The sequence below is a fragment of the Manis pentadactyla genome, chromosome 5 (assembly GCF_030020395.1).
Source record: "Manis pentadactyla isolate mManPen7 chromosome 5, mManPen7.hap1, whole genome shotgun sequence".
Classification (NCBI taxonomy): Eukaryota; Metazoa; Chordata; class Mammalia; order Pholidota; family Manidae; genus Manis; species Manis pentadactyla.
The window spans coordinates 58,164,129-58,190,818 of record NC_080023.1 but is presented as its reverse complement, the minus strand read 5'-3'; the positions used below and the strand labels follow the sequence as shown (position 1 = coordinate 58,190,818).

General features: G+C 35.5%; 1 protein-coding gene across 1 annotated transcript; it reads right to left on the bottom strand.

The window, feature by feature from the left end:
* Positions 1 to 866: 866 nt before the first annotated feature.
* On the bottom strand, positions 867 to 22,337 carry DCK (deoxycytidine kinase). The gene is made up of 7 exons (XM_036879009.2): positions 21,976 to 22,337; positions 18,363 to 18,478; positions 11,489 to 11,682; positions 10,370 to 10,517; positions 7,050 to 7,165; positions 6,242 to 6,332; positions 867 to 4,605 (listed from the first exon to the last, which is right to left on the bottom strand). Exons 1-7 carry the CDS (start codon positions 22,064 to 22,066, stop codon positions 4,579 to 4,581), a joined length of 783 nt encoding a protein of 260 aa, XP_036734904.1. The 5' UTR covers positions 22,067 to 22,337; the 3' UTR covers positions 867 to 4,578.
* Positions 22,338 to 26,690: the final 4,353 nt, after the last annotated feature.

Here is a 26,690-nt window from a genome sequence, read left to right as displayed (position 1 = left end):
ATTAAAATGTTTGAAATAATAACCTCTGTATAGAATCAAGTTAATTAGTATATTTTTGCCTGAGATGGTCATATTTAAATATTGTTTTTTATTGCATGCTTGTTTAATGTATTTTGGAGTGGGAAAAATCTTTATACCCAAGGAGAAAAACATTTAAAGAAGTTATGGCGAAGTTATTAACTGAACAGTTCTTATGGGGGAAGACTGTACTTAAACATTTTTGGCATTACTAATCTCAGTACCAATATATTTTATAATTAATGACAATATTCTAAGACACTACACAGAATAAGGAAAAAATGAATTATATCAAACTTGCCTTCATTTTTCAATATTCAGTTATCTAACTGAAGATGAGAAAAACTTCATTGTACAAATAAACACTGAAGAAAAAGAAAAAACCTTAAGATAGCCTCAAAAAGTCCTCAAATTATTACTAAACCTAAGCAGTTCATACCTCTAAGAAACACAAAATTACCCAACTTCAAAACTTAATATAAAGCTACAGTAATCAAGACAGTGTGGTATTGACAAAAGAATAGACAAATAGACCAATGGAACAGAATAGAGCCTAGACCCACATAAATATAGTCAACTGATCTTCAACAAAGGAGCAAGGTAATACAATGAAATAACAGCCTTTTAACAAATGGTGTTGGAACAACTGGACATTTACATGCAAAAAAAAAAAAAAATCTAGACCAGACCTTGCACCCGTAACAAAAATTTACTCAAAATGGATCATAGACTTAAATGTAAAATGGATACTCATAAAACTCCTACAGGATAACACAGGAGAAAACGTAGATGACCTTAGTTATGGTGATAACTTTTTAGACAATGCAAGGCATGAACCATGAAAGAAATAATTGATAGGCCGAATTTTATTAAAACTAAGAACTTCTGCTCTGCAAAGGACAGTGTCAAGATAAAATGATAAACCACAGACTGGAAGAAAACATTTACAAAAGACATTTAATTAAAGACTGTTATCTAAAATATAAAGAACTCCTCAATTTAAAAAATGAACCAAATTAAACATGGACAAAAAGCCTTAACAAATATTTCACTAAAAAAGATACAAATGGAAAGGAAACATAAGAAAAGTTAACATCATATGTCATTACAGAGTTGCAAGTTAAAACAAGATACAAACACAAACCTACCGAATGGACAAAATCCAAACCACTACCACCACCAAATTATAGCAAGAATATAGAACAGGAATTCTCATTCATTGCTGGAAGGAAGGCAAAATGGCACAACCATTTTGAGAAAGTTTGGCAGTTTCTTAAAAACCCAAACATATGGATCAAACCCTATGATCCAGCAATTATAATCCTTGGTATTTGCCCAAATGAATTGAAATCTTTTGTGCACACAAAAATCTGCACACAGACGTTTACATCAGCTTTTTTCATCATTGCCAAAACTTGGACGTAACCAAAATGTCCTTCAGTAGGTGAGTGGATCAACTGTGGTACATCCAGGCAATGGAGTATTATTCAGTGCTAAAAAGGAGGTATCAAGCTATGAAAAAGCACGGAGAAAACTAAGTGCAAATTACTAAGTGAAAGAGACAATCTGAAAAGACTACATATTGAATGACTCTAACTATATTACATTCTGGAAAAGGCAAAACTATGGAGACAAAAAAATTAGTAGTGGTAGAGGTGGGGTGGAGGGATTGAAAAGAGCATAGATTTTTAGGGTATTGGGTAATGAAATTACTTCATATGATACTACATTGGATCATATCCAATGGTGGATACACATCATTATTCATTTGTCAAAACCCACAGAATGTACAATACTGAGTAATTCTTAATGTAAACTATGCACTTTGAATGATAATGTGTCAATGTAGGTTCACTGACAACAAATGCTATTACTTTGGTGGGGTATGTAGATGGTAAGGGGGGCTGTGCAACTGTGGGGGCAGATAATACATGGTAACTTTTTTGCTGTGATAAAGCAAATTTTGGTAATCGATTTCGTTGTGAACCTAAAAATGCTCTAAAAAATAGTCTAAAGTTTAAAAATACTGGTAAAATCCAAATAAAGTCTGGAGTTTAGTTAACAGTAATGCACCAGTCAATTTCCTACTCTTGAAAAAATCACTCTGATTAATTAAAATGTTAATACTGGGTTATCATTATCATTATTCCTGTACATAGGAACTCTGATAAGTTTGTTAACTTTATGTGAATTTTAAATGATTTCAAAATTGAAATTTTTAAAAAGGGCAGAAAATATTTGTCAAATGAAGGAGGCTATTGTTTACCAGTATTTAAACACTTTAAGCAACCTATCGAGCATTTTTCTGGAGACAATGAGACTTAAAAATTCTATGCAAAAAATATTTTGGGACTCCTTTTCCTTTAAAATATGACAGACCTAATTTCTATGGGATTCAGTATATAAGACTCTAAGTTTCAGGTGTAGAAGAAAATTCTGAATGAGGGAATAAGTCTTGTTTAATTAACTTCTCAGAAGAGTAAACTATAAAAAGCAGTACATATACTAAGATGAAAGATGATCTAATAGGAGAAATAGGATCTAAGAAATAATGTAGCTCACTGGGATTAATACTCTTGTACCCACCCAATGGTACAGCTTTTATTTTGAGTCATGACAAATAAATTTTTTAGTTTCTTTTCAGTTCTACTGATTTTAAAAGTTACTAAGCTAAACACTTTTAAAGGTTAGTGAAAAAAATAATCTCTGAATTATGTCTCCACTTAAAATAGAATTAATGTAATTTATATAAACCATTGTCATCTTTTCAAATTCAGTTTTTCAAAAGTGTAATTTTAATTCTAAAAACATGTAATAATTTCAATAAGTAGTTTCAGTAGTTAATGAAATTTACACTTATTTATTAAACAAATATTTAATTTAGAAAACAAATTCACTTATATCAAACAGAAACAAAATGACCCATACAATATCACAAGATACCTTCAATGGTCATGGCGATTACAGGATTTGAAACAGTCTCCCTTTCAAATATCAGTGAATCTAGACTATTTAACCCAATAATTATCATATTTGAATATCAAGAAACCAGAAACAAAAGACACCATTTTAAAAAGGAAAATGACAGTTTCAAAGTGACTCTTCCCCCTCATTTCAAAAACAGAATTTTTCTAAAATGTCAAGTATAAAGATTAAATACATAGGGAAAAAACACTGCATACCTTAACTAAACAAACTTGAAAAATATCTTTTATCTACAGATCTGAAATAAATCCAGGAAGATTTTTAAAAATCACAATGATTCTATCTCCTTGTCTTCTTTAGTATTATATATAGTCAACAAAAACTTGTAATGCTTCTAAGACATCTAACATATAAAATAAAGCAAGATCATTTTTATCAATAGCTTCTCTTAAAGGAGGAGAAAAAAACACTTAGGGTATAAACTCTAGAGAAGCAAAGCAAACTAGGAAGTGAAGAGTGATCATGATTTTCTCAAAGAAGAAATGTGAGACTTTTAATCCAGATAATAGGGAAAACAGGATGAGGCAGGAAATAAGAGCTGGGCCTAAAAGACTAAACTGCTAAGAAAATAACCTACCTTGTGTTCAGTTTCTCTTCAGACCTCTCACCAGGTCTGAAAGTAAAGACAGACTACTCATTCCCAAAGCCCGGTCAAAAAATAAAACAGAAAACTTACTCCTCACTGTTTCATTTCACCTATAAAAATGGGAACAATTTAGGGAAAACTATACTTCCACCTTAAATGATTTAAAGACAGTCATAATAAAACCAATATTTTAATATTATTCCATTTTAAAAGAATGGTCTGAGAAGGGAGAAAGCTATTTAAGCTCCATATAAACTGCATCTTTATACTCACCTAATAACCTTCAGTTATCTTTTGAGTATAGAAATATTTCCTTTTTAATTTCCCAAAACCCCATGCAAAAAGATGAATGAAGTCTCACCCATACCAAAGATGTAACAAGGCAGAAGATTAAATGACTTATAGGATAGGTTATGCCATTAAAAATTGGGAATAAAGTCTACCCTGCTCCTCTGTAAATGTGTTGTAGATACATTAATGAATATCAGTGAGTGATTAAATACTAAACTTGGACTTATCTCCCACATAAATTAAGGTGAAAGGGGAGGCACTTGATCGAAAGTATTTAAAATGAAATTTAATAATCCTTTTTCTAGTAAGTGCACTAATTTACATAGGATACGTTCCATTTGTTGTGTAATACTAAAAATTTCAGTTACTAAACTGGTCACCAGTGAGATGAGAAGATTTAAAAAGAAACAGAGCCAACCTGCTCAGGAAAAGAACAGAGTGGAAAGAACATAGGAGGCTGGGTGCCTTATGATGTAGTTTAGCCACTGAGAGATAATAAAACTTGTTTTTTTAAACAAAAAAAGAAACTGCTCATAAACTTCACTATAGGATTCATCAAAAAAAAAATTTGTTTTCCTTGAGACAAAAATGGTTAAAACCTTGGGTTTTCTAGAGAGACTTTATAAAGAGGGATCTACAAAAATAACACAAAGCTTAAGTATCTTGAATCACTTGGCTGCCTGTAGCCTTCAGCAAGATCAGCAAGTGCTCAAAAATTCTTTGACCTGAGGAGGAAAAAAAAATTAATATAATTCCTCAATTAATTTAAGAGCACATAACAGTAGTTAACAGTAGAAGACTCCAACTGTATAAGTAACTTTATCACAAACCCATACCATTTACCTTCAAAATAAATATAATAGTTCAATAGTAAAAGATGAATAGCCTCAAGTATATAGCAGCTATTAAATTTATAGCTAAGATTCATACAGTTCTATAATAGCCATTATGCTAACTTTATAATCTCTTTACAATACTATGGACCACTTACGTGTGCAGCTTTAGCACTGATAATCTTAACTGCAATGGCTTTAAACGACTCTAAAAGCCTAGGCATATAACAGACTTATAATTTTTCTGAAGCACAAATTTGAATCATGTTTAGTCAGTAATGTTAATGCAAGAAGAAAGGTCATATAAGTAATGAATGAACCTAGCCAACATTTCAATGCAATAAGATTGTTCTCTACATGTTCTAGATGACACTGTAATTCTCCTGAATAGAAAGATCATTGCCTTGTAAAAAATACCTAAAAAAGAAAGCCACTGCATGCATTATTAAAAGTAAAAATAAATAATAAAATGATTATTAGTCAAATCACAGAAGTGTTTTTTACAGATTCACTCAGATGACCGGCTGTAAGTACTGTAATGGCTGACAATTTATTTTAATAGTATCTTCAGTGAATTCCATTCTATATTTTTAACATCATTAATAGTATGAAGAGGTCACCTGAATTTCCAGCTATGCTTTACTTTATATTATGGAAAGACAACTATATGCTACAGTAGTTATCTATAAGTGTTGACATTTTCAAAATGCTTGAGCTATTACCCCCTTCGAATGTCAAGTATCTATCATAGTAAATAGCAGACATTTTGTGACAGGAGGAAAGAAAAATCAAATTTCTCTCAAAACCAAAAAAACCAAGTAAGTTTGGCTTCTTCTTTAGATCTTAGGTCACTAAGATATAGGTATATTTCTATGCAATTCTCATTAGTATTCTCTCTCGTGTTGATCAATAGATTTTTCTCCCAGTCCCTTTATCAATACAGGTATCACTCACTTAATAGAATATAATCAATTCTCAAACATCTGGGGGACAGATTAACTCTGTTTAAGACAATGATCAGGCAATGCCAATTCATCACTGACAAAGACCCACAAAAACCTCAAAACTAAAAATCCTTTAATCTCAACACTTCAGCTAATATAAAAATGGATGAGGTCCACACCTTAAAATTTCAAATATTCTCCATAATGAATCTAATTGAAAAAGATTAATTTCACAAGTAGTTTATTATTAAAATATCTAAAGATTGGTGGCATAAGGAAGAGGGAAAGAAAATGAGACAAAGCTGAGAAGGGGGTGAGCAAGAACTTTTGTTAATCTAATTATCCCTACATTACAGATAAAGGAAGTAAAGGATAAAGAAGTTCCTTATTTTAGCTAAGGCCAGAAAGCTAGAATTTGAAGTTAGGATTAGAATCTAAACAGTCTAAATCCCTCTAAAGCTTTTAATTCTCTTAATGCAACTTTATGTAGTCTTTGCTATTAGAAAATTGTTTTCTCACAAGTTAGAAACACTTTTTTAGACAAGACAAAACAAACATTAGTTATAAACTTTGTCTAAGTCTACCTTTTCAATCAGACTCTCATATTTGTCTTTAAAGTCTTCATTAACATCCAGTATTAAGATAGGCACTTCTTGTAGATAATCAAAATTGGTTCTGTTGAAAAAGTGGGCATGAACAAAATAATTAGAAAAAGCAAGAAATAAAAAACACTAGAAACTCACTCATATAATTGGAAAACCAAAATTTTACCAATTATTTTATGTTATTCTGTCTGCCCCTTCTTTCTGAACCTAGATTTACTACACAGATCTAAAAATCTCAGATATAAAAAATGTGGGCATTGTGACATGTAATTCTCCTCAAAAATAAAAAACATATCATAAAGTAGGAATGTTTGCCTTTTAAAGATGAGAAGCTAAAAAGCTCAGGGAGGTCACTCTGAGGCTAAGAAGTTGTCCAAGGTTGCACTCTAATAAGTAAGACTAAATTTGAATCAAGATCTGACTAATAAATAAGTCTATGTTACCTCCCAAGTTTTGATCTAAGAAACAAATTTGAAGTATTTTATCTTTAAGATACTTTTCTCTGAAAGAGAATACCTGAATAATGTAACATATATATTTCCTACCTAATCACTTAATGTGAAATCCCATATATTATGCTGTCAATACCACTGAGTTAGATTAACTATAAAAACTTTAAGGAAATAGATTTCATTGTAATAAAAAAAAAAGCAAAATCTACACCTAATTTTGGGAGATCTCACAATACTAATAAATAAAAATAGCCAAAAATGAAAGATTGTACATATTTTAGATTAAAATTTTATAAGGGTGTAAAAATTACTAGCAAATAAAAATAAAGTCTTACTTCAGTGTCCTATGAAGGAGCCAGCTTTCATGCTTATAGTGAAGCTTCTCTAAATATTCAAGAGGAATGCCTTGTTCTTCATTTCTTCCCCGTAAATATATTCTATTCAAGCATTTCTAAAAGCAAGCCATAAGAAAAGGTGTGGTGGGAGGAAAGGAATAATTATTCCTGTCTGCTTCCATAAAATTTTTCTTCTGTAGCCTCTCTTGTTATGCTAGCCAAAATCTCTATTTATTCCTTTTACAAAATTGAAATAGTTCATTTTTCCACTTGTGCTTTTCAACCATTTGGTGGCTCTAAACCAAGCAGCACTTTCATAAATAGGTCAAAATAAGTCTATAATGTTTTGACATCCATACCTGAAGAATAGTACATAAGTTCGGTAAAAAAAAAAAAAAAGTTCAGCGTACAAAATATGCTTCAAAGTCTATTATAAATCCTCTCAACAAATAATTATTCTCTAACCAAGAGACATAAACAACACTGAAGTAATGTTTTGTGTTAGAGTTTTTAAGATACTATGAATGTTTCTGGCAACAAGAAATTATTAGTGTTCTTTATGTTCTTCTATATTTGCAATTACTATTTGCATAATAAAAACAAAAAATCATTTTCAAAAATTAAAGTGAATTTCAAAATTATCATTGTTAAATTCTGGCTTACTTGATGTAAGAAGAGGAAAAAAAAATCATCCCTTGGAATCTAGAAACCTAGTTTCTTTGAAAATTCAGCTTCAATAGCAATATAATATTCTTTCAGGGCAGAAGTTCTGATACTTATATTCATCAGAGACTACTTTGTGACTTTGGGAATGTAAGCACCAAAACCAGAAATTTCTTAATAAATGTAAGCTCTTATTTAGGTTAGTTTAATGAAAGTATCTACTTGAAAGTATCTTCCTGCATTTCTTCCTACACAATTTCATATGTAAACAAGAATAGCTATGTTACAACCTGTCATAAAAAGCACATTTGCAAGCAACTAAAAATGGTAAGGGTCCTCTAGGTCTCTTCTCAACCATCAACCCATTCACCTACTCATCCATTCCAGGCCACAAACACTCATAAAAGATTTCCTGAAATGGACCTCCCCCAATTTTGCCATTCATTCAGCAAATATTTACTGAGTTCCTATTATATACCCAATCCCTGTTATAGGCACTAAATGGAAATTCAAAAGTAATTAAAAGATCCACCTTTAATAATTAAAAAGTTCTTCTTCATGAAGCTTATCTTCTAGAGTGCTGGAGCAACTTCCTAGCAAGTTTCTTAATCTAGCTGTGCTAGGTAAGAGACTCTGCAAAGGTCAAGGAGCAATACTGAAAAATAGAACGGAGGAAGAACAAAGAAGAACCTAAAAGAGCAATTTGCCAAATGTGGGGTTCTGGTTTGCTAAGAAAACAGAATGCTTCTATCAACACAGTTATGAGTTTCTAATTTAGAGGTGAGGTACTACAGGGCGGAGTGTAGAGTTAAAATAAACTGCCTATAATCCCTCTCAAAATACCAACAGCATTCTTCAAAAAACTACAGCAAATAGTTCTAAAATTCATATGGAACCACAAAAGACCCCGAATAGGCAAAGCAATCCATAGAAGGAATAAAGCTGGGGGGATTAAGCTCCCCGACTTCAAGCTCTACTACAAAGCCACAGTCATCAAGACAATTTGGTACTGGCACAAGAACAGACCCATAAACCAATGGAATAGACTAGAGAGCCCAGATATAAACTCAAGCATACATGGTCAATTAATATACGATAAAGGAGGCTTGGACATACAATGGGGAAATGACAGCCTCTTTAACAACTGGTGTTGGCAAAACTGGACAGCTACATGCAAGAGGATGAAACCGGATTATTGTTTATCCCCATACATAAAAGTAAACTCAAAAATGGATCAAAGGCCTGAATGTAAGTCTGAAACCATAAAACTCTTAGACGACAACATAAGCAAAAATCTCCTGAATATAAACATGAGCAACTTTTTCCTGAACAGATCTCCTCAAACAAGGGAAACAAAAGCAAAAATGAACACATGGGACTGCATCAAGCGAAAAAGCTTCTGTATAGCAAAGGACACAATCAGCAGAACAAAAAGGCACCCTACAGTATGGGAAAATATATTTGTAAACGACATATTCGACAATGGGTTAACATCTAAAATATATAAAGAACTCAAATGCCTCAACAACCAAAAAGCAAATAATCTGAATAAAAAATGGGTGGAAAATAAGAACAGACAATTCTCCAAAGAAGAAATTCAGATGGCCAACAGGCACATGAAAAGATGCTCCACATCGTTAATTATCAGGGAAATGCAATTAAAAACCACAATGAGGTATCACCTCATACCAGTTAGGATGGCCAGCATCAAAAAGACTAAGAACAACAAATGCTGGCGAGGATGCAGAGAAAGGAGAACCCTCCTACACTGCTGGTAGGAATGTAAACTAGTTCAACCATTGTGGAAAGCAATATGGAGGTTCCTCAAAAAACTAAAAATAGAAACAGCATTTGACCCAGAAATTCCACTCCTAGGAATTTACCCAAAGAATACAAGTTCTCAGATTCAAAAAGACATATGCACCCCTATGTTTATTGCAGCACTATTTACAATAGCCAAGATACGGAAGCAACCTAAGTGTCCATCAGTAAATGAACGGATAAAGAAGATGTGGTACATATACATAATGGAATACTATTCAGCCATAAGAAAGAAACAAATCCTACCATTTGCAACAATATGGATGGAGCTAGAAGGTATTACGCTCAGTGAAATAAGCCAGGCAGAGAAAGACAAGTAGCAAATGATTTCACTAATTTGTGGAATGTAACAACAAAGCAAAACTGAAGGAACAAAACACCAGCAGACTCACAGACTCCAAGAAGGGAATAGCAGTTACTAAAGGGGAAGGGTGAGAGAGGATGGTTGGGGAGGGAGGGAGAAGGAGATTGAGGAGTATTATGAGTAGTACACATGGTGTGAAGGGGGATCATGGGGAAGACAGTGTAGCACAAAGACAAGTAGTGACTCTGTGACATCTTAGTATACTGATGGACAGTGACTGCAATGGTGTATTGGGGGGTGACTCAATAATATGGGTGAATGTAGTAACCACATTGTTTTTCATGTGAAACCTTCACAAGAGTGTATATCAATACCTTAATAATAAAAAATTGTGTAAAAAAATAAATAAAAATAAAAATAGCCCCTTAAATAAAAAAAGAACTATATTGCCTTCCACTGCATACCATTGAACTGATTTTTAAATATTACTTTAAATTTTCAATGGAGCAAACAAATTTTTATTGTGTCTTACCTCTGGAGTGGCTCGAAGATAAATAATTCCATCAAGTTCAAGGATTTGGCCAAACTGGTTATTCATCCAGTCATGCCAGTCTTGATAAATTGTCCACTCTGTTTCATTCATGCAGTCAGATTCATACAAATTTGATGCAAAAATGTACCTGAAAAAGAGTCTACATCAACACATAAATCCTTTCCAAAAAGCACAAAGATACAGAAAAAATAGATCTACTAAATAGTACAAGGCACATCCTCCTAACATACATGGCAGGTAGTACCTTGGACCACAATAAAAAACAACAGAGTATTTCCAACTACAGGAAGCGTGTTCTTTGCCAGTGGTTCTCAAAAATGTGGTAAGAGGACCCCTAGCAGTCCCCAAGACCCTTTTAGAGGTTCTGTGAGAGAACAAATTACTTTATGTATTATACTCCAACCAAAAGATATCACCACAGACTGAATGTAGAAGCATGAGAATCCAGCTGTCTTCCCTTAAGTCAGACATTAAAGAGAGTCACTGAAACATAAAACAATGTTACTCTACTAGTAATTTGTTTTAAAAAATAGAACCTTCACAAGTATGTTATTTATATTAGTATGTAATGGGTTTATTACTGATTTCAAATACGTTAATTTTTTTTATGTTTCTCAATCTTAATTTGCAGTAACAGAAGTATCAATAAGACACAAGCTCTTTGGGCTCAGTAATTACTAAGAATTGAAAGGGGTCCTGAGACCAAAAGTTTAAGAACCTCTGTTTTGAGCTAACTCAAGAGGTTAAAAGCATTTGCAGGGTTAATTTTTGATCTCTGTTCCAGGTGTTAAGAATATTATAGACACAGATTTAACCAGAGCAGATGAGAATTTTAAGAGAGAGGAAAAAAAAACTCTGTAAATTTGAATGTGATGGCCACCACATTCCCTACAGTTTCCAGGGAATTTGGCAGTTATAAATACTACAACTTCCCCAATGCCACTGTACCAAACTGTTGAAAGAACTAAATGTCATATTTCCATCTCAAATCCTCAAGTCAGCCTCCCTTATTGATTCCCAAGAACAGAAAAAAAAAAAAAGGTCCAGTTGTAAGCCAAGATTCCAAACTGACAAGTACTACAAGTCATTTACATATACCTGTCACTATACACAGATCGTTCAAAAAATAATACAGGTTTCTCTGCATCTTTGAGCTTGCCATTGAGAGAGGCAAGCTGAGCTCGTATTCGACTGAGGCAGGCATAGGACTGGAAGGTAAAAGACCATCGTTCAGGTTTTTCATACATCATCTGAAGAACATTCCCTCCACTTTTCTGAGATGTTGTCAGTTCCTATTTTGAATTTGAAAAAGAAATAAAAAGCAGAGATAATCATCAATACAGCTACTTTAATATTTTAAAAAGCTCAAAAAGAGAAGTTAGATAAATAAATGCATCATGATTAGCAAAAGCAAGATAATTTAACTACTCTTCCTCCTGCTCGTTCCCACTGTATTTTTCAGATTGCCTGAGGTCTGGAAGAATTTGGAGAGCTAACTTAACCAGCAGTTCCTTAGATCTTTTCTACAAGTCACAAACTAACAGCCTATGGTAGAAATTATTTGTTTGGCCTAAATAGGTCTTTTAAAAATTTTGAATTTGTCAATATCTAAAAGCTAAATTTCACATAGTATATCTGGATTTGAATCTTTTTTCAAGTGGGAAAATCGTTACTGTGCCTGTATTTCCTCTTGGTAAAAATCAGCTAAGGCCATGTTTCCATTAGGTGGGACATATGTTCTCCAGTTTATGACTCTGCCATTCTCTGTTGATTCTCAAAGCATCTCAAATTTATTTGTTTAGCTGCCTGGCCCCTTTAGGTATCAGGGCCCTTTAGATTATTACCTTTATGAACTTAAGGATTTTTGCCATCATTTTGGATGTCCAGAGTGTCCTATCTTTTGACCATGGGAAGCCCTTTCAGGTTATCTTTAGTATTACAAAGGTAAGGATTTTTGCCTTCCATTCATTATTCCTTTTGGATGTTCAAAGTGTCCTGTCTTTTGACTGGTGGAAGCCCTTCATGTTGACTCCCTTGCCCTTTGCACAACCTCAGTAGTCTTTCATAGCTGCCTTTTTTCCTGCAACAGGATGTGCCAAGCTCACCTTATACATTACCTTCCTTCCCCAGGCTTCGAATCAGTTACATGACCCCAATTTTGTCACAAAAAATTTGAGTTTGTGACCCCAATCTTCTAATAGAACAGATTTGCACCAAATTCTCTGATTTAATAATCATATTGTTAGACCCAGCATTTTCAGTTAAGAGAAAATAAAAATGTAAAATAAAAAAGACAAGTAAAAACTCTTTTAAAACAACCTTACATCTGAATTAGAAATACCATCCAGAACTCATGATTTTCTTTCTATAAAATACAGTTTTCCTAACTTTGTCCACCAAAAGGCCTATAAACAATGACAACCTTGTAGGAATAAAAATAAATGCCACCTTATGATTAGCACACATAATGTAGGGGGGTCACAGGGAAGGTAGTATAGCATGGAGAAGACAATTAGTCACTCTATAGCATCTTACTACACTGATGGACAATGACTGCAATGAGGTGTTGAGAGGGACTTGATAATATGGGAGAATGTAGTGACCACAATGTTCATGTGAAACCTTCATAAGATTGCATATCAATGATGCCTTAATAAACAAGACACATATATATATAGAAAAAAACATAAATGCCACCTAAATTATGATCTCTAACTACCGTTTCCCACTGAAAGGAACTAGGGTCATTTAACTGATTACAGGTCTGGGGAAGGAAATGCATAAGATGAGCTTGGCACATCTTTTTTCAGGAAAAAAAGGCAACTATGAAAGACTACTGAGGCTGTGTGAGGGGCAAGGGAGCCAACATGAAGGGCTTCCAACAGTCAAAAGACAGGACACTTTGAACATCCAAAAGGAATAATGAATGGAAGGCAAAAATCCTTAACTTTGTAATACTAAAGAAAACCAGAAACATAAAAACCAAACTCCAGTCATCTTTGGAGGCTGTTGAGGCACCAATTAATTATTCTGGAAATTTGTAGATAAAATATTGAACCTTTTATTCTGACCCTTTCTGTACAAAGTTATTTCAGGTTAATGAAATAGTGGATAAGGAAAAGGTCTTTACTGAAAAATCCCAGCTAATAGGCTTAAGAATTGGAATACCACAATTTAAAACACCTAATGATATAATGGATTAGGGTAACAATTAGTAATAGATGCTAAAATCATTAGAGAAAAGCTGATAGGGAATTTTATAATGCATGAACTAGGCAGATGGATAGATTTTAACATCACAAAAGACATGCTTCTGATAGAATGTGAAAGAAAATACCCATCACCACCTACAGACGTCTGGCCAAAAGAAGAATTGAAACTAAATTTAATCACACCTCTAGATATCAAGCTACAACTTTATAGGAAATACAGAGAATCGAGGAACATGTAAATTATATCACAGCGATGCATTCAGCCCAAACCAGAAGGAGGGAACCTGTGCAAAGCTAAATGGCCCAGTTTCTCCAACTAATAAACTGCAAAGAAAAAGAACCAATGGACCTAAATTTAAAATACATATCAGTGAAATGTAACTTATGAACCTCATTTGATTCTTGATTATCAGCAAACTGTAAAAAAAATTATGAGACAATGGGGAAATATTAACACAGACTGGACTCAGTGACACAAAAGAATTACTAATCTTTTAGATGCAATTAAAAAAAATAATTTCACAGAGCTTTTTTTATTGAATCGCTAATTTCTACAGATTTAGTAATATATTATCTAGAACAGAGGTTCTCAAAGGGTGGTAGGGGAAGTCCTGAAAACCTTTCAGGGATTCTGCAAGGAAGAAAAACTATTTTCTTAATAAATGTACCTTTTTCCATTCTCATTCTCTCATGAATGTATACCGGTTTTTAAGAGGCTGTATGATATATGATACTGCAACTATTCAAATGTAGATGCATATATAAGAATTCAGCTTTTGCCATTAAGTCAGACATTAAAGAGATCTGGAAAATGTAAAATGATGCCCAAAATTACATCCTGTATATTTTACAAATTAGACGTTGATTTAGAATACTAAGCTTCTTTTAAAAAATCCATGTATTAAATCAGATCCCCTAACAAACTACTTTAATCAGACTATAAAAAAATCTGATGTCCGAAATTGGCTATATAGACTATTTTAGTGGATGCTGTGGTTGGAGAGAAATTAGTGAATAGATGCCTAGGTATCTCAGGAGTCTTTTAAGTGTGGAAGAGATCTTAGATTTTACCTTGCCTATTTAATTATTTAAATACAGTACTTTGTCCAGATTTAAGTGAACTTCACCCACATTCTTATTACTAGGTATGCTTCCCCTTTTAAACAGTTAAGCCCCATTTTAGGAAGGAAAAGAGCATTTTATGTCTGTAAGGAAGAGGTCATATTTGCAACATACCCTGGGAGAGGAAGGTCACTCTTATTTCCTAATATTCCCTGTCTCTAAATTTCACTGACCCAACAGTAATCCTGAAAAGGATCTACACATGACCAATCAAACCCATAAACATAAGAACTCCATTTACAGGAACACATATCCCAATTTTTTAGTTCAACTGCAATTGCTTTAGCAAAGAAGAGCCCTCTTTTACTCAAAGCCTAAGGAAGCAGACGGTAAACAAACATTCCAAGAGGCAAGTCCTCTTGTGGACTAGGAATGATCATTTCTCAGTCTGTCAGAAAACTAAGTCCCAGTTCTGCTCTAACAGCTGACTATCTTGAACATTACTGTTCTTAGAAGAAAAAGACAGTTTATTCACCACCACCTGCATTGTAGGATCAAAGTTATCTATAGTCTTAGACAAAAGGAAGAAATGGGGTCTTCATAGGTCCCTATGGTGGGCAAGGGATGCTTCATCAGCCTTTTCTGTAATGTCAAGCTATATAAAGGTTCCAAAAAGTTGTGTAATATCTTTAATCTTATATACTAACTTTCAAGGAATAAAGTATAATTGCTTAATTCCTATTCTCAATCCTAGTCCAAAGAAACCCCTAAATGATACTTGAAAACTCATGCGTAAAGTTGGTGGTTTTCCTGCGGAAAACCCAGAAGTGTAAATATTACAACTTGACCTCAAAATTTCAGTTAAGAACTAAAACCACACAAACATATGGTATTTTGAGGCAGAATTTAAATTACATACCACAATGTAACTGTACTCCTATTATGTTAATGTGTGTGCGCAATTTAATTAGTAGTTTAAAACCTATATATGCTGAAGTTACTCTACAAGAAGATATGTCAAAGAAATAATCAATCTTCCCATGTTTTCTTCCACCTGCTACTTCTATAGCTTTTCTTCTTCCTTCCTAATTACAACCCTTAAATAGAATTCGTGCCTCATATCGAATTTACCGAGTATCATAATTCTTCCAAGTGGTAAAGATACCTCAAGACAAATGCTGGGCATAGAAGCCACAGGGCATAAATATGCAAAGAAGTAAAAAGCTAACCTTTTCAAACAATAAGGCTTCTCTCTCACTTACCAACTTTACATTTCCCTGTATGGCCCCGGAAGATGACTGGTTAGCCAGAGACGGGTAAGATTCCTCAAGGGAGGAACAACCTAAGACAGGCACAGTCGCAGGGGGGCCATCAGGTGAGAAATTGGGGATCAACAGAGGTGAGGCTTAGAACCTCACCCCCCCTGTTCTGAGAGAAATCTTCTGCATCCGTGGATGTTTTATTGCCCTTGTCTAGCTTGGATTAACACATAGTCTACAGGCACACACCTGATCATCTACATTTGCTCTCTTACAACACTAAACTATGTTTTCTACCTTTATCTTGTATCTACCTACCACTTCAGCATTTTATTAAAAATAATAATAATAAAGAGAGAAATGTGGTATCCACATATAAATCAAGTATAAAAACCAAATGAGTATTCATATTTGAACTGACTGTTTAGAGTTCATAATGCATGAGCAAAACTGAAAGTTTCTGTGATGACTGCCCTTGTACTGTCCACCATGTAACTTATTCACTATGTAAGAATTTGTTCCCCATGTAAGAACTTGTTCGTTATGCTTCAGAAGATTGGAGACTGACGAAAATTAGGCTTGGGCTGGATTAATGATTGTGCATTGAGCATTGACTCCCCTATACAGAATTTTATTGTTGTTAACAACCATTTGATAAATAAATATGAGAGACGCCCTCATGAAAAAAAAAAAAAGTACACACTTCCAATTGTAAAATAAATAAGTAACCGGGATGTAATGTATAGCATAGGGAATATAGTCAAAATATTGTAACAACTTGGTATGGTGATACCTGGTACCTAGAATTATCATGTATATAAATGTTGAATCACTGTGTTGTACACCTGAAACTAATGTAATACTGTGTGTCAACTACCCTTCAATAAAAAATAATTATCTACAAAAAAAAAAAAAAATTACATACCACAAAATTCATAAGTGATCTTCCCAAAAATTTCACCAAAGCAGCATAAATATCAACAGGCTAATAGTCAGCAATAGGTCTGTTTAGAAAATACTCTAAGCAGATGATGAACTGAAATATTATCTTCCCAAACTGCTTAAAGAATAAATTTATTAGAGTTTCAATGAAGATCCTTTGTTAATTTAATTGTAAACTGACTTCCCACTTTTTCAGTACTCTTTAGGGAAAAAGGTTTAAGACAAGTGAATTTTTCCAGCTAAATGAAACTTATTAACAAAACAAAACCTTTTATGTAGTTGTTTTTATAGGGAAAGGACACCAGCATGTATTTTATTTTCCTACCCTAGTAAGATAACATTTTGAAAATTAGTCTTAGTAATGGAGACAACTTCATGAACACTGTTGTATTTATGAAAGAAGTTAGCAATAGGGTACAAGCCTCCATTCTACACATAAAAATATCAAGCACAAATTGGTCAAGTTGCAATTTGATCTTATAATAAATGAGTTCAAATTGGCATTACTCTTTAGTTTTTGTCTCTTTCAGTTTCTCTATGTCTTCCTTTGATGTCAGATTATTGTCATGGCTGCTTCTATGTAGTCCCTCCCTTGACAGCCCATCTAATCAGAAAATAAGTTTATTAGATTGTATCAAAAGTATAAATGAATAGCCTATAAATAAACCACATTAACTTTGATGCATAATTTTGTGATCTCCACTATGGCACTTCTCCCATTTCTAAAGGTAAGCAACCTGAGTAAGCCAGTTCAGTAAAAGAGACAGCAAGACATACTTTGGAGGTAAAAAAGCAAGGTGGGGAAAGATAAATGACTCAAAGGAAAGTTGGCAAAAGAACCTGAACAGGGAGGGACTTCATAAAAGAAATTCAAATAGCAAGTTAATTAATTAAATAAAGAAGCACAATCTCATTAACAATCAGGGAAACACAAATTAAAAACATAAAAGATATTAAAGCACTCAATAACAAAAAATTATGAAGCTGTACAATACTAAATATTGGCAAAAATGTGGACTAATGAAATCCTGAGTAAACTGTAGGGAACGTAAACTCATAAAACCACTTTGGTAAAAGGCATCATTCACATACCCACCACCCAGTAACTTTATTTCTTCTTCCTAGAGAAACTCCTGCGTATGTGCACCAGGACTCCTGTTCATAACAGGGCTGTTTTTACAGAAACTAAACTAGAAACCACTCAGAAATTGGTCAGGAGTATAGAATGGACAGTGATACATGAATGTAACTGAATACTATATGACAATAAAATGAACAAGCTATAGACACATGAACTGGACAAATTTGCTCCAATGAATGTTTACATATATACACATGCATGTAATTATTGTCCAGATGAAGATATAGACCTGAAGCTAGATTTGAACATTTTAATGGAAAAGGAGAAACAAACAAAAAAATCCAAGAGATGAAATATTACTGCTCCTCAAAACCAAAAGATTTTCATTTTTATTTAGTTAAATTTTATTTTGATACCTCAAATTCATCTTGAGTACTTTGAACATTGCACCACCTGGCAACAGGTTCAGGAACCACTTCCCAATCCTCACAGACTTGCGTAAGGATATTCACAAATGTTGACTTCCCTGCAGCTGTTGTGAGAAGTAAAATTGAAGAAGGAAACGTATCAAAAAAAAATAAAAAGCCAAAATGGTCAGCAGCTTTTACAAAATAATAGCAAATAATACAAAACACAAAAACACTCAATTTCCTAAACATTTTTTTTTTAATGAAAAATAAAAGGGTCCCTACTCACACATTTGTTTATTTTTGTTTTCAGTATACCAAAGCCACTGAACAGAAGGATTTCAAACCTGGTGAAATTTTAGGCAATTTTTTAGACAGAAAAAAATCCTAGCACTAGACTCACTTTTCTTAAATAGCAGTTAGAGATAACTGCGGGGAGAAGTTAAGGCTATTCTTCCATTTAATTAGGTATGTGATTTTGGGCAAGTCATTGTATCTCTCTGAGCCTATTTCCTCATAATACAGTGGATATAATACCCTCATGGAAACTGTTTGTGATAAACAAGAAAACTGTTACTACACTGATAGTCATTCCAGGCTCTTACATTTTCAAAGTTTTCCGCTCTATTCGTTCTACTCTCTCTGGGTATAGCAACTTCTAATGACTGACACACCCTTCCTATCTGAAGTTGCCAAACATGGTTATATTAGACATCTTTGGTGAACATAATGTGTCTCCTCTCTCAATCTCTTTCTCACTCTCCTTTCCCCTCCTCCTCCTCTCTCTCTCTCTATATATATATGAATACACACACAAAAAAACATTTAAAAAAGCAACTTTGATAAGCTTACAAGCAAAGCCTTCTCTTCCTGATAAATTAGATCCAAAGGCAAAAAGAACTTAATTTTGACTTGAAGAACTAAGACATTATATAAAGCAACAGAAAAATAAAAAACTGGAAGAACTTTAAAGGATCACATACAAAGAAAAAAAGAGGGGGCTCAATAAAAAGGTAACACAGAGAGAACAGTTGAGAGGCAAAATACAAGTCACATTATCACCACAGGATAAGAGACAAACTTTTAAGGATAAACTAGATGACCATTAGATTTAATCATGGGAAAAATACTAGAATCTGCAGATACTGTGTGAAAAAAGCAGGCGTAGGGACTTTAAGGCATTTAAAAGAAAGTAGTGGAAGCATATGAAATGATCACCAGATACTCACTGAGCTAGATGGAGAAAGGAAAGGAAAACATGATATTCAGAAAACGGCACTAAAGGACACCTTTACCAACTATGCATCATGATGTTACGGTGTGAAAGCACTTAAGGCTACAGCATTCAGCTTTCTTCCGAAACTACCCACAAACAGAAAAAGGTAGAAAAAGTTCATGTCCTCACAGTCTGAAATCTTCTGAAATAAGTTACTCTTTAAAATAACTCTTTAGTTTGAGCAGTGTAGTAACAGTTAACCTGCTGTTTGCAATCAGACTAATATCTAGTCCCTTAACTTTTTGGGAATTAAAGGGGAAAATAAGCTAATTAACAAATTAATATTCTATGAAAGCAAAGAGAACAAGAACCAAGGACATCTATGTTACTACTTTAGAAAGTTATGGAAACAAACACAATTACTAATGCCGAGCAGACATGATGCCAAAAATCATTATGTACAGACTATTAAGCAAGTATATTAAGAAGAAGGTAAGTCCTCCATAAATCTAACACAAGGGAATATTTTAGTAACAGAGAACATAAGGGGATGAGTTACATGACCAGCTAAAATTCAAATTCTAGGAATAGAAGACGCAGAGTCTTCTATACACAGATTAGCATTTTGTACATTTACAGCTTATTTAGGTCTGGCAAATAAGGTGGAAGGGACATGAAAAGCAGAGCAAGAGCAATAATAAACAGCAACTGACAAAGCCTCAGGGTCAGGAAAGACAAGTAGTAAGGAACATTTATGAGTAGCAAGCTGTCTTACAGAAATACAAGCAAGCATTGTGCAAAGACAGACCATCAGTTTGAAGCTCCTTCCAGTGAAGGTAACTGGAGAGTAATAGAAAAAGTTTAAAGCAGGACATAACACAATTATACGTATACGTGGAAAGACTGCTCTGAAAGTAGTTAGGAGAAACTGGAGATGGGGGTGACATGTTAGGAAATGTTTTCAGGTGCTGGGAAGATCAAAGATGCTTGGGGAGGAATAAATGTCTAGATACATGTTGCTTAACTGGACTTAAGAAAGAGAAGGGAATTAATTCATTGAGGTATTGATCTGAGGGGTTGTTCACTCAAAATGGTTTTGTCCAATTAGTTCTTCCTGTCTTTATATATGGTCTTCTTTATATAGTAAGTAATTATGAGAAACAATACTGGTAAACATTCACCTTCAAATAACTTATTGTGTCAAGAGGAAATGAGAGTCTATTATATGGATCTTTCCACAGGTGCCTTAACACTGGAGCAATGAAACATGAGGCCCTCATTGTGTTCAGCTGTTTTCTATTCCTTGTAGTGCTGCTAAAGCATCTGCCTCACTGGCCTTTTTAAAGAAATATAAATGCTTTGAATGTGGTAATAATTTTAAAAGATTTGCTGTATGCATGAATGGCCAATACCCAACTTGGGAGTCAAAAAAATTCTATCAAAACAGGAAGTGTCAAGCATATAGATTTCCTGTAGTTGGAAATACAGAAGAACCCGAAGTTCACCTGTCTTACAAAACCCACATGCATGGTATAGTCTGTCCCAATTTGGGTTAAGAAAAGAAACAGTAGTAGTCATTGAGTTATAACCCAGTGTTTACTTGGGCCTAGGGTAGGAAGTGAAGAACTCCATGCTGTTAAGATATTGAAATAATGCTTGCCTTGTACCTGAATGTTTAGCAGTTTTATTCATAATTACTAAAAACTGGAAACAATCCAAAAGTCCACACTGGGAAGAGATAAACTGCTATGACATGCAATGGAATACTACTCAGCAATAAAAAAAGAACATACAGATACAAGCAACATGAAAACATCTAAAATTATGTTAAATTAAAGAAGCAAGACACAAAATACTACACACTCTATGATTCCGTTTATACGATATTCTGGAAAAGGCAAAACTTACAGGTACAGAAATCATCAGGGGATAGCAATGGAGAGGGGGTTGACTACAAAGGAACACGAGGGAGCTTTTTGAGGTGATGGAAATGTTCTGAATTTTCATGGTGGTGGTAGTAAAACAACGTTGTCAAACCTAATAGAAGTGTTTACGTTAAAAGAGACAATTTAATGTGTGTAAATTACACCTCTAGAATATCCTTCCCCATCGCGTGGTCCCGACAAAGAAAATGAAACCGGCCCAGAGCGCGCCACCTCCCAAAGCCAGCAGGCCTCCGTACGCGGGAGCCGCCGCCACCCTCGGAGCCCCGAGGAGAAGCTGAGGGCTGGGAAAGGATGTGCTAGGCAGGAAGGGAATTCGAGGCCGAGGCCGTGTCCGCGTTCACACGGCCGGGCTGGGGGCCAGCCCCCACCGAGGAGCTGCAGAGATGCAGCGAAGGGGCGCTTCAGCCGCCGCCGCCGCGACGGCCCCTGCTTTGGGACCAGCATTTTCCTGGCTTCTTACCGATATTCCCTTCGATGGAAATTTTCTTGATGCGGGTCTCCTCAGAGCTGGTGGAGGGAGATGGGCAGCTTCTCTTGGGTGGGGTGGCCATTCCTCGTCTTGTGGCAGCCCTGAGCGCATCTGCAGAGAGGGCCGGGAGGTGGCCACCGGTGCGCGCGCTGCGGCTCGCGCGCCCGCCGAGCGTGGCTGGTGCTGCAGGCTGAACTGCCGCTAGCCGTAGGCTGTGGGGCCGGTCGGTCTCTGCATTTGATTTTGGCGCGCGGTAGCAGCGACCGGCGGGGGCGGGGCTGTCCGCCCAGCGGGGTAGCCACGCCCCGCCCTGTCCCAAACTGCCGAATCCCAGACCGGCCCCTCTACCTTTGCCCGCCTCGGGCTGGGCCTCGGCGTGCGCGCGTGGCACGTCGGGTCACGCGGGAGCAGAGGGCGGGGCCGCGCGTGCGACGGCGCGGCTCCTCCCGGGATGAGGGTTGGAGCGAGGGGGGCGTGGCGGTTCTGGAGTTCCGCGGGAGCGAAGAGAAGAGCGCGAGGCCGGGCGGATTCTGAGGAACTCGCCTCTCCATCCGGGGCTGGTGGAGATAAACAGAGCGTCTGGACAGAACTGGTTGGACTTGAAACTTTGAACTCAAGAGAAAGGCAATGTGTATGTAACTCTGGAGGGAAAATATTATCTCAGCTCGGGGCAAATTACCTATGAAACCGAAAGCAAAGGGAGAAATAAAGTGGGAGAAACCTGTTTATTGCTTACAAGCAGTCGTCCACTTCTGCTCACCCATGTCTCTCACCGCCCGGTTGCAAAAAGGGACCCCATCCAACCTCTGGCCTAGATATGCCCTCGCTCCCCCGATGGAGATGGACTGCTTCTCTCCACCCCTTGGAAACACCTATTGATATGGAGATGCACTAAGGCCAGGCGAGATATGCTGGAAATACTGCAGTTTTACCCACAGTGTAGTAGAATCAAACGGTTTATGCTATATTCTCAGCTTGGAGGACGACCATGAGGCTAAGTGCTGCTGGGCAGCCCAGCCCTCAAGAAACGTATTGCACTGTTTTAAGAGCTTTTCATGAACTAACTAGCAATCCAGTGTCGGAGATTCCACTGTTAGTTTCATTTATCAGTGAGGAAATAGGGAACTTGTTCAAAGTCCAAGTTAGTAAATGGAACTGGGATTAGAATTTAGAGTCAAGACACCACCCTATAGCAAGCTTTTCCTGCTCTCATTACCCTTGCTGTTCGATTTATGCTTCAGGGGCAAACTGTCCCCCTCCCCCAAAAACGCCACTTTGGCATATTGATTATTTTGAACTAAAGCTGTTAGGAAATAGCCAATGCAAGGACACTCTGACCATCCTTTTTTCCTCCTGAAAGGAGATAAATCTCCTAAGTGAAAGGTACCCTGTACCAGGAGGTAGAATGACATCCTTATCACAAGAGCTGGGGAATTTAGGACTGAGAAGGATAAACAGACCTTGTTATTTCACCAATTTACTTTGGTCAGTTAACAAATTTATTTCTTTTACTAAGAGGTATAAAAACATCCTGCTTTGGTCACTTTTGAGTCTCCTATTTTTGTGGGGCCCTTGTATGTATGTAGTTTCTGTCCTCTTCATCTGTCTTGTGTCAATTATCAGAAAGCCTAAGAACCTAGAAGGGAAGAGGACAATTTTTTCCACCCCAGCAATTCTATGTAGAAGTTACCGCACTGGGTAGATTTCTGTTCAGCAGGACTATAGCTTAATTAACTGCATGCCCTGCACCTGGCACATAGTTAACAAATGTTGAATTTTTGAATGCTTGCTTATGTACCATGTACTCTGCTAGAAGACTTATCTAGCTGGGGGCACATGCAGTGGAGAAATGCCCAAAGGAATTCATTTTTAGTAGTGGTGAAGATCAAATAAACAGGACAGTATGCAGTCTAGAAGTTCCTAAGTTCATATTGTCTACAGAAACCAAAGGCTTTGTTATTGTTTTTCACGTTGCAGCTATCATCAGACCTGAAATGCTTCTAAAGGTGGAGTCAGAAGAGGGGTAAATGATGAATCTGTTCTCAGAAATAAAGGCAGAAATCAAAATGTGATTCCACAGGGAACTCAGCTAAACCAGCAAATATCATTCTTTGTGACTTCTCTGTATTATTTTGTTATTTTATCCCCACAGGGATGAGCAGCAAGATCCTTGAAATGACAAAGGCCTGAATGCTTGTCTGGGATGGCACGGAAGCTGGGAAAGTTACTAGATACTAGATTTCACACCCAGGCTTAGGGAAAAACCCATGACATGGTTAACTTACTGAGAAAGGAGAAAGGCAGAGTGAATCTCTGAGACGGTCAAACAGAAAGAAAATAGAACTGAACTCCCACATGGATCTGATAAAGATGTTTGGAATTGAGAAGTAGAAATCCCTAAGTGTGTTTTCCAAAAAATAAAACCAAAACCCACAAAAGTAGTATATTGCAGTGATTAAGAGTTTAAGCACTGGAAAATTAAAGACTGGTTTCATATTCCATCTCTGCATTTCTGGCTGTGAGAACCTGAGTTCCTTCCAAGCTTAAGAGGGTACTTCAAAAATACAAATGAAGTAATGGGGGAAACAGGGAACCTTGTTCTCTTGGCATCAAGTCTGGCATAATACCCTGTTTTCCTACATAACCTGTGGGTAACAAGACACCACAGAAAAGTGTTTTTAAAAGCACCTCCCTGATTTTTGTCTACAGTCTCTTATCTGAAACCCTGCACCAAATCTGTTTGAGAATTCAAAGTTTTTTGGATTTTAGAAAATAATCATAAACTACATAGACTATGTAACCATCACTCAACCTCCTGAAGAGGTGTTAAAGACACTAATATTTTGCAGTGAAACCTAAGAGATTTCGCATTAACTGGGGTAACTACTATTACTCTCAAATATCAGGATAACTGCACTGAATTCAAGAAAATATTTTTCTGAGCTTTTTGGATTTTGGAATTGCAGATAAATGATGGTACTGGAGCACCCAACCAGTTGTGAGCATGCTACCATCTTAACCATTCCTGGCCAGAAATTATTTGGTGATTCCTTTTTGCCTGTGAGAATGCTGGTGTAACTAATAATGAGACAGGGTCCTAGGGTCCTCACTGGTAACACACAAATTTATTAAGAAAACACTAAACCAACTCAGAAAATGATTAAGGCAGAAAAAATAAGAGGCCCTGAATATTGGTAATATACATCAATTCAAGAAACTTCTGTGAAACGTTTAACAACTTAATAAGCTTGGTTATAAATTTCTACTTGCAACCTTCACTATTGCCTACTAAACATAAGGATGCAGAATCCATCCTGAACGCAAAAGTTGGGAGTCATACTACTTTGAGCAAATCTGAAGATAGCAAATTAACTTATTAGCAGTGCATAGGAGGAAGCCATCAGCCCTATACAGCTCATTAGCTAAAGAAGCTATATTTTGCTGCATGCTCGTAAAGGTGAAAGTAGGTCATCAGGAAAATGTGACACAACTGTTTATGTTGTTTAAAATGGGGGTGTAAAAACATTACACATGGTTGGTGGACGCTTTTTCAAATCATTCCAAACAATATATAATGAATTAACTATTTAAATTTAGTATAAGGCAAATGAACCTAATTATCAAAATTTAATTTTTATGAGTGTCTTTACACATAGATGATTTGTATATACTGGATGTGCAGAATAAACTGGTTTAAAAAAATTATTAAAGTATGAAGACAGAATCCACATCAGCACAGACTAGCATTTCTACTACTAGTCTTTTTCTCAAATACCAATTAGTGACTGGGTGACTGTGGCTACTATCACCAAAATATTCTTAACCTGATGGTCTAAACATAAACACCTCTAAATATTGATATTCTGAGAATACTCTAAAATACTTATTTCCTTTTGGAATTTAGGTTATCAGGGTAAAATGAAGATTGATACTGTTTATTGTTTAATGGTCCCTAACAAAGACACAATATTAGAGAATGTTAGTTTGATGGAAAGTTTAATTATTTTGCTAACGGTTCTCATGGTAATAGTATATTTAATGAAAACAAAAGTATTGGCTTCAAGGTCAAGCATATTTGGGTTTTTAAACCTTAGTCCTTCCTAATCAGTGACTTACGCAATGTTTGAGCTTTAGTTTTCTAGTATGTAAGATATTGAGATACTAACTTCCAGGGTTGTTGTGAACCTTATAAAAAATAGACTTGATAATGGGGGGAATCTAGTAACCACAATGTTGCTCATGTGATTGTATATTAATGATACCAAAATAAATAAATAATGCTCAACAATTTTTTTTCCCCAAATCAATAAGGTTTTTAGTGCATCCTTAAAATACCACAAATAAGTCTAAGGAATCATGGCATTTCACCATTTCTGTAGCTGCACAACTTAGATCTTACTCATCATCAGCCTACTGAAACTTTTTTTTTCAGAAACATAGACATCCAAATTTTTCTGATATGCTTATTTTTAACTGTTGTGGTTTGCAGAATCAAAGCAGCTGAATCTGATGCAAGTTCAATGTCATTTCCCTCAAGAATCAACTCATCTTTCTGGGTCTGAGATACTTAACAAGCAATGCCTGACCTCATCCGAACCCCATGGATATATTTTTCCCCCAAGAAATTTTGGATTTCAACATAGTTTACAATATAGCGCCCACACTGCATTCCATATTTTTAGACCATTTTTTCCCTTCCAGAGAAA